This window comes from Lathamus discolor, chromosome 15 (genome assembly GCF_037157495.1).
Source record: "Lathamus discolor isolate bLatDis1 chromosome 15, bLatDis1.hap1, whole genome shotgun sequence".
Taxonomy (NCBI): Eukaryota; Metazoa; Chordata; class Aves; order Psittaciformes; family Psittacidae; genus Lathamus; species Lathamus discolor.
In genome coordinates, this window is record NC_088898.1 from 9,787,274 (window position 1) to 9,803,247 (window position 15,974).

At 46.7% G+C, this 15,974-nt stretch overlaps 1 protein-coding gene across 1 annotated transcript; it reads right to left on the minus strand.

The window, feature by feature from the left end:
- Positions 1-1,655: 1,655 nt before the first annotated feature.
- Positions 1,656-13,831, minus strand: NELFB (negative elongation factor complex member B). Its single transcript, XM_065695607.1, has 13 exons — positions 13,633-13,831; positions 13,346-13,509; positions 13,060-13,159; positions 12,107-12,337; positions 10,922-11,107; positions 8,952-9,064; positions 8,200-8,302; positions 7,162-7,257; positions 5,660-5,802; positions 4,605-4,711; positions 3,568-3,709; positions 2,637-2,745; positions 1,656-2,104 (listed from the first exon to the last, which is right to left on the minus strand). The coding sequence occupies exons 1-13, from the start codon at positions 13,732-13,734 to the stop codon at positions 1,967-1,969; spliced, it is 1,734 nt and encodes a 577-aa protein (XP_065551679.1). The 5' UTR covers positions 13,735-13,831; the 3' UTR covers positions 1,656-1,966.
- Between the last annotated feature and the right edge of the window lie 2,143 nt (positions 13,832-15,974).

The following is a 15,974-nucleotide window of genomic DNA, read 5'->3' on the forward strand; positions in this document are numbered from 1 at the left end:
TGCGTGGAGACGTCATAGCAGCCTTCCAGTATCTGAAGGGGGGCTATAGGGATGCTGGGGAGGGACTCTTCATCAGGGACTGCAGTGACAGGACAAGGGATAACAGGTTAAAACTTAAACAGGGGAAGTTTAGATTGGATCTAAGGAAGAAGTTATTTCCTGTGAGAGTGGTGAGGCACTGGAATAGGCTGCCCAGGGAAGTTGTGAATGCTCCATCCCTGGTAGTGTTCAAGGCCAGGTTGGACGAAGCCTTGGGTGAGATGGTTTAGTGTGAGGTGTCCCTGCTCATGGCAGGGGGGCTGGAACTGGATGATCTTAAGGTCCTTTCCAACCCTAACTATTCTATGATTCTATGGGGCAGGGCTGTTCAAAGGGAGCCCCTTCCTCAACAGCCTGGACAAGTGACCCAACAGAAACCTCATGAAACTCAAAGGTAAATACAAAGTCCTGCTCTTGAGCAACCTCACCAAGGCTGGTCCTGCTCCGAATCAGAATCACACATCCTCAGAGGTGCCTTCCTACCTGGCCATTCACAGTATGCCATGCAGACAGCTTCCTGCTTACAGGGGACTGGGAAGACTCTCTTCAGGCACATGGTACCTGCTGAAATTAGTGTAAAGTGCACTGTAAACTAGCCCAATCCATTCTTTTCCCATGTCCCTTTTCCTGCACACTCTACCTGCGTCTGTGGTAAAAGCAGAACAGGAATTAACTGTAGCAGTACAGACAGCAACACAAAAATCAGCCATGAAGAACAGGCTATGTTTTCAATGACAGAATTTCACCCCACCTACACTCAAACCCTTTTGTCACTGAGGAATGTGCTAGTGTCTTGGTTTTTCCTTCCCCCACTGGCTCCAGGACTCATTTCAATCTACTCCTTTGGAGAAAAGGGGAGAGAATGGTTCAGTTTCTGGCCTCCTTTGCAAGACCCTAGCTGAGAAGATGGCTGTTGACTGCGTCTTGGTCTGGTGACAGTGGTGGGCATCTCTGACTAATGCAACATGCCCTACCATGCACCAGAAGAGCTAGAACCTCAAACAGGGAATGGTATCAGTGGAGCTTTTCTCCTCTGACATTCCTTTCTGTGAGTATCTTATTCAAACAGCCAGAGAGCAAACTAACAAATGAAGGCCAGAGGGGCTATGGAGATGATGCGAGGGCTGAAGTAGCTCTGCTCTGGAGCCAGGCTTAAAGGGAGACCTGAGAGCAGCTCCAGTGCCTAAAGGGGCTACAGGAAACCTGGAGAGGGGCTTGGGACAAGGGCCTGTAGGGACAGGCCAAGGGGAATGGCTTGAACCTGCCCGAGGGGAGACTGAGATGAGCTCTTAGGCAGAAGCTCTTCCCTGTGAGGGTGCTGAGGCGCTGGCACAGGGTGCCCTGAGAAGCTGTGGCTGCCCCATCCCTGGCAGTGCTCAAGGCCAGGTTGGACACAGGGGCTTGGAGCAAGCTGCTCCAGTGGAAGGGGTCCCTGCCCATGGCAGGGGTTGGAGCTGGATGGGCTTTAAGGTCACTTCAACACAAACCAGGCTGGGATTCTACGAAGAAAGTTACAGTTAGCCCATCAGAGTTCACACTACCTGCTCAACTGTAACGGAGCTAAACACTCATTGATCAGTTCTTAAAGGAGAGTTTAAAAATACAAGATGCCAAGCTTAAAAATATGCCTTTTTTGGGGAAATAAAAAAAAAACCCAACCCTAAAACCCAAAGTCAGATTTTAAAGTGAATCTAAAAGATGACACAGCTATCTTTAAGAAAAGTAAACCTTTGCAATGCACTGCATACAGAGTTTTCTAACCAGCAAGAGCCAGTGGGGTGGTGTAAACTGCAGTGTTTCCTGAAAGAGTTTCAATGGCTTTTGGTTTGGTTTCCACCCTGTAGGCAGAGACACTTGAAAGGCAGCACAGTGCCTTCACGCTGCAGAGCACAAGGTTAGTTCCTCTCCTGTGTCACTCAGGCAGAGCTCAGCGTGAGGCTGGTGTGGGCACAGTGGGCAGGGGCAGCTCCATGGAGGGGGTCTCAGTCACTTCGGCTGGACTCGGCTTCCGAAGCTCCAGTTTCTCAGTGAGTTGGTTATAAAGCTCCTTCACAGCTTCCCCACTCTGCAGAATGAGAATTAGGAGGAACAAAAAGAAGTTATACTTCATTCTTCATCAGGGTTTGTAGTGATAGGACAAGGGGTGATGGGCTCAAGCTGAAACAGGGGAAGTTCAGGTTAGATCTAAGGCAGAAGCTCTTCCCTGTGAGGGTGCTGAGGCGCTGGCACAGGGTGCCAGAGAAGCTGCGGCTGTCCCATCACTGGCAGTATTCAAGGCCGGACTGGACAGAGCCTTGGGTGACATCGTCTAATGTGAGGCATCTCTGTCCATGCCAGGGGGTTGGAACTTGACGATCATAAGGCCCTTTCCAATCCAAACCATTCTGTGATACTAGTCACTACTAACTAGAACACTAAGCATGCAATTACCCTGTGTGTTTTAACACAAAGCAACAGAGAAAGAGGAAGTTCCAAGCTAATTAACACACAACTTGGTACACTTGGAAAGCAGAGCACATGTTCCATTAAGCAGTGTCTGGAAAGGAAGCTGCTTTCATTTGCTATTAATTTTCCCTTTTTCCTGCTTCCTTTCTTACCTGCTTGGTGGGTTCCAAAGCCTTCTGGAGAGACTCTAACTTGGCAGGTGTCACTTTGTGATGCAGATGAAGCAGCAGTCTTAGCACATGTCTGTGTACATTCTCCTTTCTGCAAAAAGCAATTTAAAGCAGAGGAGCTGATATCAACAAACACCATCTTGAGAACAAGAAAGCTACAGCAACAGCATCAGAATAATTCACACCCACACAGACTGTTGTAATTTCCCCAGACACGTGAGAATTATAGCCTGTGTGCTACGAAGTACTAACCCTGCTTTAGACTTTCAAGGAATTCAGGTAATTCTTCAACATGAGTAAACTGGAGCACCCCTAAGGAAGGAGGGGGAGATATTAAGCACAGCACGTGGCAGCAGCTGGTCTCTGCTGGACAGGCCACACTGCACGTGCAGGAGGATGTTTGTGTCTCAGTGTGTGTGGAGGGGGTGGCAGCAGCATGTGCTGCTGTGCCTGAACAGCAGCCCTGGTCACTTTGGGAAAGCCTCCTGGGGGGATTGGATCTGGGTTGCAGGTCTCCAGCTGAATGATTGAATTAACAGATACAAACAGATTATCTGTTTGAGCTAAGTTGGCTCTTCATCTTCAGAGCTACTGCGAAGCAGGATGGATACTGTCTTTTGCAACTGCAATTTAGGAATAATGAATTACAGTTTAGGTAATAATTCATAATCTGAATTAATCTGTGGGGCATTCACAGCTTCTCTGGGCATCCTGTGCCACTTCCCAATTTTGCTGATAAAAACCTGGTCACAAAATACAAACGTTTCCTTAAAGAAGAACAGCATTAGGGCAACATTTCCACTGTATGTGAAGAGTTTGCTGAACCAGAACTATAGTTCAAAGCAGTACAACCTCTCTCAGGTATCCTGCAAACTCATTTCCCTCACTTTCCCCAGAGGAAAATCCAACTTACTTTGAGCAGGCAGTGAGAAAGAAGTTGTCAAAGAGACTGGTGCAGAACTCCTCAAGTGCAAATTCCTCACCCAGCAGCGTGAGGTTTCCAGTAAGCAGATGCAGAAAGATATCACCGAAGGCCAAGTCACTGAATGTCTCAACTGTACAACATGAAAATGAAACAGACTGAGACACAGGTGCCAAACCCTGGCTACAGAGCAGATGTTCCTGCTGAAAACTTTGCAGTGAGATTCCCTTTTCAAACATGTAGCCCAGGGAGGTGGCTTTGACCTTTTAGACATAAAAGATTAGGAACAGAGAGGTGAGAACACATAGAAAGCCCATGTCTTTACCAAGGCTAAAGTCCTGCCCCTGCCAATATCACAAAGTCCCCTGTTACACTTCTCCAGCATCCTCTGCTCATGGCCACATCCATCTCCTGCACTCCTCAGACCCCACAGGGAGCAGATGCAAACCGCCCATGTAAATGAGCTGACCGTGCAGCAAAGGGTTCAAAGGACACCAGAGGCAGGGTGAGGGGTGGGAAATGAACCCCCACTGCCACTGCTGGGAGCTGCAGTTGCTAAGATTGCCTCTGAGCTCTTGTGCAACTCATCTCAGAGAAGTCAGTGGAGGTAATTCCAGAAAAAAAGGCTGTGTTCAGTCCTGTTTTGTGACAGGCTTTTTCATCATACAAAGCCAAGTCCCAGGATTCTGGCCACCTCGAATTACTATGAGCAGCAGCAGAATTAAGCCTCCTGCTCTTTTATCATTCTGATTTATTCCAGGCAGTTCTCAACTCATCTCATTGTTAATACAGCTTTTGATCTAAGGAACTACTGACCATCAGCCACTGCCCCTAAGTTCTCAGATCAGCACAGAAGTGTCCTAATTGCAGACAAAAAAAAAGACCAACCACCTCTGCAGGGCCTTACAACTAAGTCACCGAAAGAGCCAAAGGCAAAACACTATGTCTGAAATCACTTTCACTCCAGGTTTGCTTGCCCCCTGGGTGTCCAGGCAAACAGCTACAGAAAATGAGACAAAAAAACTTACCTAGTGCTGGCAGGAGCCTGAGGAAAGCATTCTTGTTCCTCTGTTTAGTGATGTGAAGGAAGTAATACAGCCCAATCTCACAAGCTATTCTGTTCTCCTGCAAGAATCTGTCATGGCAGAAGGAAAGTCTCTCAATGAATAAAGCTAAAATAAATTACATATTCTTCTAAGAGGGTTTAAAATACTGCACCAAGCAGTTACAGCAGTGGCCAACCTCAGACCCACTGAAGAGCAGCTACTCAGTGACTGAGCAGATGATGATCACTGTGTTCACTACCATGGTCCAGGAAAATTTACCATTCAACAAACACAGCACAGTCTTGTAACCAAACAGTTGGATTTGATTGTCAGCATTTAGAATAATATTTATGATCAAAGTGCTCTTCAAAATGGGTTTTAGAAGAAGCCCAAATGCTCAAAAATTATATAAAGTCTGATATCATTTTGTTATAACAAAATCAGGTCAAATATCAGCACTGTCATAGTGGAGAATACAACCCTGAGGATACAACTCCAGATTCTGGCATGCCAATAAGAGCTGTGCTGGAAATTAGTACAAGATCTGAATACCAGAGAGCACACAAAGGTTTTCTTTATCTTTTTGAGGCCCCTGGAGTGACAGGTTATCAACAGAGAATGAGTGTGTGACAAAAATGCCAACTTCACAATTTGCAACAGCCCTCTTCAGAACCAGGCGCAGGCACTCATCCAGCTGCACCCCAGTATCACCCACTCCTTGTTCACTGCTTGGGAAGCTACACAAGCAGTGTACTTGGAAGCAGTAACACCAAATACTTCCATATTCAACCTGCCAAAAGAATGGTTATTACAAGAAATATTACTTTGTGTAGATTTTACTTGAAGAATCATAATGGAAACCTGTTCTGCTAAAGGAGAAGTTCAGTTTGATTAACTGGCATTAAATCTTACCCCAAGGAAGTCTTCACTTTACCACAAAGAGTATCTTCCCCTGTCTGTTGGCTGGCTCCTTGCTGCTTTGCTTTGGTAACAACACTCTATGTAACAACACAAAGTCAGTAAGGCAGGTTACATACTTGGTGAAAGCTTCAGGGATGGTGCTGGGGTAGGGAGCTGGTCCCTTCTCCTCTGAGGGCAGTTTCTGATCTATGTTGAACATCTGGTCATCCACCACAAAGGACATCAGCATAGGCAAGAACCTGGTGATCAACTCAACTTCCTTGGAGGGATGGAAGAAGAGAGGGAAAAGAACAATGCTTTCATCAGTCACCTCATGCCACCTAATGGTCCCAGAGTGCTGTAACAGACAGTGAGGCACCCGCATGAGTCCCATCCTATACTTGGGAAAACAAGCTTCCATTTTCCAGTTCTAGTCAAAATTCTTAAGCAATTCATTTCCACATGTTCCACTGGTAATTTGGAAAACTACTTCACCTCATCTATAGAAACACTCCTGCTCAAATCCTTTCTCTTGACAATTACTTAGCATTTCCTCTGTGAGACCTTTCCCAATGCTGCTGCAAGCACTGCATGTTAAGGATGATACCAACCGCTTATATCAACAACAACAAATCATTTTGTGCATTCCCTAAGCTGACAGGGATCAGTGCACAGCTAGAAGAGCAATAATAAAGAGCAGCTCCTCACACAAGGTGGATCAGCCTATGTTGCATGATATTCACAGAATGGGAAGTTACAGCTTGTGACAATAACAGATAAAACAGATTCTAAATACAGATATAGAGATTCCCTTCAGGAAATGCTTCACAGTTCCTTTCTAAGAGATTCATGAGAGCCCCTCTGCAAGTCAAACCAGTCACACTCAGTGTTACAATCTCAGTATGAATGCACACCCTGTGGTAAATTTAAACATGCAGTCAACCTGTAATATATATTTTGGAGTCTTCAAATGCACACACACACACCCCCACCCAGGTAGATATTTGCTGCTTTATAGTACAGAACAGAAACAGCAAATTTCTCTTGAGAAACAGCCCTGCTGTGCAGCTTCCTGCCACCAGCTGAACATACCAGCTCCCTGACTACATCAGAGCTGCCCTTCGGAAAAGTATTTCCAAAGCAGGAAAGACTGTAGCTAAATGTGGCACTACACAACATTGCTATAAGATAGCTGGAAGGGAACAACTTCTTCACCTCAATGAAAAGCTGTTACACTGCTTCCAGTTTCAGACCAGCCTCTGAAATCCCTCTTTCCTTATCCAAGGTGTGTTTTACAAATGCATCAGTTGTGTAGTGATGTATCCAGGAATAACATTCTGTACCTAGTTGTGTTGCCAGGATCAATGAGCACCCAGTGCAGAACCTAACATAGGTACAGTCTGATTTAAAACAGCAGGACCAGGCATTCATGTAAAGAAAAAAAGCAGGTAAATTAAGCTAAATTAAGCAGGTGTATGCTTACAGTGTGCCTGCTTACGCTGCTGCTGTGACCACTTACATGCTTTGTCTAAGGAAGCTGTGATGAGAGGTATGTTAAATCAGGGATGCAATAAAATAATGATCAAGTCTAAATTTGTTTCATTAAATGTGTTAAATTCTACACATCAAAATGACTCACCATTTTTGGTTCCTTGAAGACTTGACTGTCAATCATGTCCCAGGCCCCCTGGCCCAAAGACAGCATCCTGAGGAGCAGCAGCATATCTGGGCTTTCCTTGGATTTTTAAGGGGAGCACAAAAACAGGTGTTTTGATCTTCCACAAGTTGCACATACAGATACTGATTTGGAAGTGGTGCTTTACATTCAAAGCTCTCCAAGACTGCTAAGGGCATTCAGTTCTCCCATTTAATGACAACTGATTCCTCAAATGGGACTCAAATAACAGACACACCTGATGGTTTGTGGCTTTTAGTAATATTCAAGAATGAACCAAGAAGTATGCAGCCAACCTGACCTTATTTTTAAAGGTGTAAAGCCAAATCAGTACACTGAAATATAATGTGTGACAGGACAAATCAAGTCATCTCACCAGAAGTAAGGAGGAGAAAGTGTAAGGAGGACAATGGGGTTTCGGTTACATTGTGCCCTGAAACCAAAACAATTTTCAATCTTACACTGGAAGTTATTAAATCCAACAATTAAATTTAACTCAGGGATAAACCCAGCAAACGCCTTACACTGTTCAGACACCTGTAAGGTTAACACTACTTTCTCCATTAGCTTAATTTAAGCACCTCCTGCAGTGACTGCTTGCAGGAAGTGTATTATACCACAGCAAACAGACCAGAACAGTGTAAACTAATCTTCTGTATATACCAAGGTGGGGACAAAAGGCTGCTGCTATTAGGCAAACTGATGGAAGGACAAAGCAGGAAGGCACCTATTCTATGTGTGCATAGCTGTTAGGATAGAATGAGCTGTGCAAAGAATTCATAGTCATTTCAGGGAGCTCCAAAACGCCTGTCTCCAACCAGCACTCCTGCAGAGCTCTGTGATACATGCTGCAGATGGAGAGGGAGCATCTTGTTTCCCTTATCTCAGTTTACATACACATTTGAGAACTTAAATGCACTTATACAGCACCAGTCCTGTGTTTATGGATGCTATTCAGTTAAAACTACAGTTCAGATTAGGTACACAAGCTGCAACACTCACCCTGGGTAAGGTGTCCTGCCCAACCAGGTCTTGCACGTGCCTTATGGTACTCAAGGCTAAGGTGTTAACAGCAAAGGGATCACACAGGATCATTGATAAGTCCCTGAGAAGAAGTAAAAATCAAATACATGTCATACAAAACAAAGAACCCAACCACACAGTTCCATACCCAGCTGTAGATACCACCTTCCGGAACATGTGTTTCACTAAATTAAGATATCTGAGCCCAATCCTTGTTGCCATCCTGTCACCTATCAGATGTTACATCAAAGTAGTGTGTGTATGTGTGTGTGTGTGCATACAGGTAGACAAAGGGCAAGTACTGTAACAATACCCTTACTATGATAATGTAAAACCTGAGCTTCTCTCTTTTGTTACCTACAGGTGTCCACCTGATGAACATTTTCCTGCCTTGTAAAAACACCATTAATGTTATTTCTTCAACTTGAATGTCATCTGTAAACAATTACTACAAGTCTTCTGCACTGAAATCACACAGATCTCCCACAGTCAGTTACCACAGGCCACAGGGGAGACTCAAGAGTGGTAACTTAATACGAGCTGTGTTGCCAGAATGTGCTTGGCTATGCCCTAGTGCATTAATGTTTGTGGATGTACTGGATGTGACTGCACAGAAGAGCAACCAGCTGTCAGTGAGGTCTGGGGAAGAATTAACAACTGCAATACCTGCCAGATGCTGTGACTGACAGGCTACTTATTCAGTTTCTCAATAAATAGCGCAAGCACCTTACCCCAACACTTGTTCTTGTCCTTTCTTCACCCCATCCAGAAACCCCTGCAATTCCCGAGCTCTCTTGTTGTCTACAAACTTCTCCCGAATGCAAGCATCAAGGCACCAGGTGAACTGTTAAAGAAACAGAGAAAGCTTTATGAAGCACAGCCTCTGATGAAACCAGCAGTAGGATACATCATGTCAGACAAATCTGGCTCAGAATGACTGGGGCCACCAACACAGGAGGGACGTGGAGCTGTTGAAGTGAGTCCAGAGGAGGCCAAGGAGATGCTGTGAGGGCTGAAGCAGCTCTGCCCTGGAGCCAGGCTGAGAGAGCTGGGCTGGTTCAGCCTGGAAGTGAAGGCTCCTGAAGGGGAGACCTGAGAGGAGCTCCAGTGCCTAAAGAGGCTACAGGAAACCTGGAGAGGGGCTTTGGACAAGGGCCTGTAGGGACAGGCCAAGGCGAATGGCTTTAACCTGCCCAAGGGGAGACTGAGATGAGCTCTTAGGCAGAAGCTCTTCCCTGTGAGGGTGCTGAGGCGCTGGCACTGGGTGCCCAGGGAAGCTGTGGCTGCCCCGAGAAGCTGTGGCTGCCCCATCCCTGGCAGTGTTCAAGGCCACGTTGGACACAGGGGCTTGGAGCAAGCTGCTCCAGTGGAAGGGGTCCCTGCCCGTGGCAGGGGTTGGAACTGGATGAGCTTTGAGGTCCCTTCCAACACAAATCAGTCTGGGACTCTGTGACCTCCAAATATGTGGCATTAATACACTTTAATAATACATTGGTATGGTACCAAGCTGGTCACAAATACTGGAGGTCAGAAATACAAACCACAAAAAGAAGACAGATCAATGTCAAGAAAGGCATTCCTTGGCAATCAAGGAGCAGGCATGTATAAAATATACCACTGCCCAGGCCACTGGATCAGTGTGGATCTACACAAGCAGGAGACCAAGAGAGAAGCAGCAGCACTTAGCAATAACAGCAGGGATATTTTAGCTACTGCAATACCACTCCCACCTTCTAAGCAGGGGATACTAACAGTGGAGGTGCTTCTGCTTTACAGCTGTACTATCAAAATGGAAAAAGACAGTCAAATATGTTATTTGACTCAAAATAAAGGGCTTTTTTCCCCCTTTCAGAAAACAATATGTATTTTAAACAGAAAACAATATATATATTACAATATTTTCCCACAACAATTCAGCAAAAACAACTTGTTGAATTTGCTGCAATGCTTTCAGCAGGCTCCCTGCCCTTGCAGCAGTCACTGCATGTTGCAGTGGCAAAATGAGGTTGATAAAAATGATCTGTAGCTTGAATAAGAACCCTCCTTTTCTAGCCAGTCACTGCCTGCATACTGATTTTGGGAGTCTTGATGAGAAGACATTAAAAAGCATGCAGTAACATTTATCGTCACTCTAGGATATAATCGCTGTAAGTAGAATACACATAAACCAGCAATTTTACTCGAAGGAAAAGGCCTTGTTCTAGATCAGAGTGATGTTAACTATGGACAAAGACTGTAACAAGATCCTGGTGTGAAATTAACACAGCTGTTACCTCCTAACATTTTAATATTTTCTTATAATTCAAGATCCAAAGTATTTAATGTTACACACAAGTTTACCAACAGATGGAGTGTATCACACACAGCACAGCAGGGAAGGAAGCGAGATCTGATTAAGAGCCTGGGTTTGGCTAATGTTTTTGATCAGTTTTTGCGGCATCTCAATAGGTCAGATTAGGCTTTGTTCTTACCACATAAACTTGAATGATTTATAGGTTATGAAATGAAAGCAAGCTGATGGTTAACTAAGATGAGATTTTCACCTGAAATTCCAAGGAATATAAGATGACTTTTGCATTCAAGGTCTGAGCTCTTTCCACAGAGAGGAGTCACCTTCTCTGGGCTGAAGTCCTGCAGGGCAGCAGGTATGGGTGAAACAAATTCTCCAGTAATACTCTCACGTGTCCCACATGATCAATACCTTATGACAGGGGTCAACAGCGCAGATTTCACTGACTTCCAGGTCGTGCAGTGACATGAGGAGCTCTGCCCGTAGTGTGCAGTAATGAATATTCCTTGTGCGGAGGAACAGGGTTCTCAGAAACTGCAACACCATGTCATAGAGCTTCACATTCTTCCCAATCATCTGGGTCAGCTTCTGAACCACCTAAACAAAGCAGAAAAAACATGCACTGTACCAAGTACCAAGTACCAAGAGATGCTGTTATTTCACACACACACAATGTGAATTCATTCTTTTATCTGATTTATTGAGACTGAACCATCTGCACTGAGAGGAGTTCCTGGAAAGGAACTGTTTACACCAAGATTTCCAAGAGCATTTGTTCAAGAGATGTTCACCAAATCTTTCATAGCCATAATGAAATAGAGAATGCCCAGAAAAGGTTCTCTTGCCAAAGGAAACTGAAGCATTTGTAGAATAAGGTGCTCAGCTATGTGAAAGAAGCAGTACCTGTTATTGATGAATCACAGAAACAGCTGATCACTTCTTTTAGCAGATCCAACTCACTCTCTTCGAAAAATACTCACTGGTTTTATTTGCTAGTTTCTATAGCAATTATTGAGCTAAATCAGCTCATGGAAGGGTGACAATCACCAGAGCTACAGGCACAGAGGAGCAGCCCCTGCCCCTCCTGTGGCTCAGTGTTGGATCAGCTCAGCCACCTCCTGTAATCCCATTCAAAGAGCAACCTCTCTGAATGCCAGCTTAGCTACAGCTTGTCATGTCCTTTTCCATTTGTGCAAAATAAATTAATAACTAAAGTTTTCATTGGCCTATGTCCTCAAGAAAAGCAATTTAACATACTCAAACTGATTTGATAGATCCTCAGCCTTTAAAACAGCTGACATGTATTAAAGCCACACTGAGCAATAAAGGAAATTTGGCCCTGCCTTTTTTTTTAAAGCACATAAACAACTCAGAGCATTAATGAGTTATTGCTCAGCACTGAGTAACTATTAAGGTAATTCCTGTGCCTTTCAGTAGGAAGAATCAGCCTGGTATTCATGGCAAATACTCTTTCTAGTTAAAGAGCTTCAGTAACAAAATTGGGTGGGTGAAATGGACACCGTTATTTGCTGAGGTGGACTGAAAGCTGGTGAATTCCACTCATAAGCCTGTTGACAGAGGTTTTCTTGTCCTTACCTCTCCTTGACGCCTTGTTTTGGGAGATGGACTGAAGAAATTGTGCAAGACGGAAATGTCACTGCTGAAGAGAACGTTCTCCTTCTCCAGGATGTATTGCTTCAGCAGTGGAGAAACCTCGTCACCAAACAGAGCCTGGTTGTCCTGCCAAATCTGGCGCTTCACCTCCACTGCACATGCTTTGTACAAGTCCTTATCAGCCATTACCAACTTCAGCTTCTTTTCAGGGACCTGCAATCAACAGAAGAGTTACCAAGTGCAGAGCAGCTCACCTGCCTGACTGTGCAAGGAGTAAGGAACTGACTGCAGAGGACATCTAAATCGTAATCTGGTAATATGCACAAGAACGCAATTTAACACCAGGCAGTACGAGATTCAGCTTTTGCCTCACCTACCCCTGTAAAAGCCAGTCCTCAGACACTCAACTTCTTCAACAATAAAGTGACACCCCAAGCTTTTCTTTACTTCTTCCAAAGAGGACAAAAGACTTCCTTTAAACCTCTGATGCTGAGATCTGGGACGATGTTTCAGTAACTTACAAAAGTTCTAGTAGCAGTTTTGAAGTCATTACCTTAAGTACAATACGATGCTCTTAATACGGCTACTCAGAGGTTTCATTCACAGATCTGAATGTCACTCCTGTCTACCTCTAATTGTGGTCTTCAAATCTCATCTTCCAGTTATCATTAAATCAGCTGTGGAAACCTTCACCCATCAGTGAACTTGATAACGCTTAGGAAGCGGCCTATGTTGAATAAAGCAGGGAAACAGCCTCATCCAACTACAAAAATGTAAAACGCTTTTTGAATTACTCTAAGTTATTACTAGATAATGTAGTAAATCTTTAGTCAGTTCCTAACACTGAATGACAAACTCGCATTTGTCTGCAGATGGAGCACACAGCCTACCCAACAGCACAGCTAAGAGAAGCTGCACAACAGAGATGGTTTTACCTTGGGCAAGTGCTTCATGACACACATTACCACAGGCTGGATGGAAGGCATCTTCACCAGGGAAAAGCTCTTCTCTAGGAGATCTTCCAGCTTTTTGTATCTGAAAACACATAAAAGCAAGAGACTAAGTACCACATAACAGTTAAGCATCAAAGTGGCTCATCTCAGAGCCACCAGAACTTGATCCCCGAGGAACCCAGCCCTTGCAGAAGTTACTCATCCACTCTAACTCGTGCTCACACAGACCTCCCAGCTCACCCCACCCAACCGGCAAGACTTAACAAACCTCTCCTCGACCTTCCCTTCCAAGGCGATGGCAGAGACCCTCTCCAGCAGCTTCTCCCTCAGCTCATCGAAAACCGACTGGTGGAACTCCAGCCGCGGGGTGCCGTGCAGGTCCAGGAAGGGCAGCGCCGACTGCAGCGAGGGCAGCAGCACCCCATTCTCTGTCTGCCAACACAAGCACCATGAGAAAGGGCAAAGCCCACAGCGCAGAGCCCTCCTGGGGCCCTCCCGCTCTCCCACCACCCCGCAGCGCCGGCCCGGCCGCTCGGGCATCTTGTCCCCCCGCACCTGGAACTGCTCGATGGCCTTCAGCGGCTCCGTGCAGTTGGTGAGCGTCTCCTTCAGGTCCTCGCCGTTGGCCACCCCCAGCTCCTGCAGCCCCGCGTACATGGCGGCTGCCGGACCCCCGGGCCCGCTGCCCCAGCGCCGCGGTCCGACCCACAGCGGGTCCCCCGGCGGAGCGCGGTCCGGCGCTGCGCCTCGCCCCGCGGAACCCGCTCCCGCACACAAAGGTTCCGCTGCCGCGGGGTACCCGGGCTGCCCTCACCCCCGCCGGCACCGGGGAGCCCCAGGGCACGCTGCTCCGGCGGCAGCGTTAGGGCGAGGGGAATCCCTCCCTGCGGGGCAGCCGCAGCTTCTGGCTGATCCCTGGCAGACAGCGATGGAAGGGGGAAATGGAACCCAACCGGCCTCATAAAGGAGAAGTGGCCTTTTCCCCTTCATGGTTTGAGATCTGCAGGCTCGTACTTTCGGGATAGCTGGTACAGAGTGAGGAAACAAATCTTACTGTGTCCTTCACAAGGGCTGTGGCCAGCTGCCAGGGTTGTATTAAGCTGCATCAGTCCAACCCATTGCAGAAACCCCTTTGGCAACTTCCCATCGAATAAAGTGGCAAGCCAATAGTGGCAACTAATACCTAGGCAAATCTAATGGATTTAGAGCCTCCCCATACACCCAAACCATTCTAAGGTTGGGCTGCCGTTGACAGACCCCTCTGAACCTGGATATCCAAACAGAACAGATGCTCTCCACTATTCTCAGCCATGAGCTGCTCTTCAGTCCCATGTTTCCCTTCTTTGTGTCCCAGTGTCCCAGCTGCCAAAGCAACCCCTGCACGATTTAAGGTGCATAGGGGTGGGATCTAAAGCAGCAAAGCAGGACTGGCCAGACAACAGCAGCATCTGGCAGCTCCTCACTCACTGCTGGACATCCTTTGGTTGCGATCATATTATATTGTATAAACTATCGTGAGCAGCCCATGGGCATGAGCAATCAGCCAACACCTCCACACAACCCATGTGCCACGTTCCGTGGAGGCAGGAGGACACCTGGGGCACCATTTCATTTGCAAGACTGCAGCAAGATGGGCTGCTGCGCAAATCCTTCCCACCACAGCACTTGAAAGCCTGCCTGTCCTCATGGGCAAATGGGAAAGCAAATGGGGCATGAGGACTGTCAGCACTCTGGAGATTTAATCCCAGTGCCCTTTGCAAAGCAGAGCATTGTCAGCCCAAGTGCAGGCAAAACAAAGAATCCAGCCTGGTTTGTGTTGGAAGGGACCTTGAAGCTCATCCAGTTCCAACCCCTGCCACGGGTAGGGGCCCCTTCCACTGCAGCAGCTTGCTCCAAGTCCCTGTGTCCAACCTGGCCTTGAGCACTGCCAGGGATGGGGCAGCCACAGCTTCTCTGGGCACCCTGTGCCAGCGCCTCAGCACCCTCATCATCAAAAAAGTCTTCCTCATGTACAATCTAAACCTGTCCTCTTTTAGTTTAAGACCATTCCCCCTTGTCCTGTCACATCTGTAGATGCATTCTAGTTGCTGACCAGCAAAATCAGAACTGGAGTCTAAAGTCTGCAGGAAAAGGAGGGAATTCCAGCACTTCGCTTAAAACAACTCTAAGATGGAGAAGTGCCTCTCCGAATACCGCTGCAAGGCCAATAAGGTGTTCCGCAAACAGAGGCCTGGCTGGTGAACTCCTCTGGGGAGGACGAGATGGCCTTGCCAATAAATGGCCCAACTCACACACATAAAAGCTTTTCTTTAAGGAGCTGCACTTTTATTCCTAGACCCAGTCCCTGGGAACCAGATGGGGACAGGCTGAAAGGAGCCGATCTCCTGGGAACAACACATTTTTCTCCAGGAATTCTGCTTCTGGGGACATGTCTTTGTGGCACCAGAAAGGAGAAAGCAGGCACATGCTTTGTAAAGTCTGGTGGGTGGTTATCCTTCATGGGAAGGCTGTGGAAGGGGTATACAGACACCTATGCTGACACTGACTGACCTTCTGGAGGCAAAGTTCCAAGCACCCCTGCTGTCTCCTACCCACAGCAAAGGCCAAATCAGACAGAGTGTGCTGTAGGTATAAACCCAAATGTGCATGGGTTTTCCTGTCCCAAGTGCCACCTGATATGAGGCAGGAGCAGCCTGCAGGAACTGTGCTCTGCCCCAACCCGCTCCACACATGCTTGTGGAGAAGCACCCCAGGTTCACCCTGGAGCCCTAAGTAAACCCAGCATAAGGACATAAGGAGTTCCCCCCCCCCCCCCACCCCATTCTGACAGCTAGCACTGCCAGGAGCAGAATACCAAACACATGAGTTCTGCCTGCTGCCTGCTCATCACACAGCTG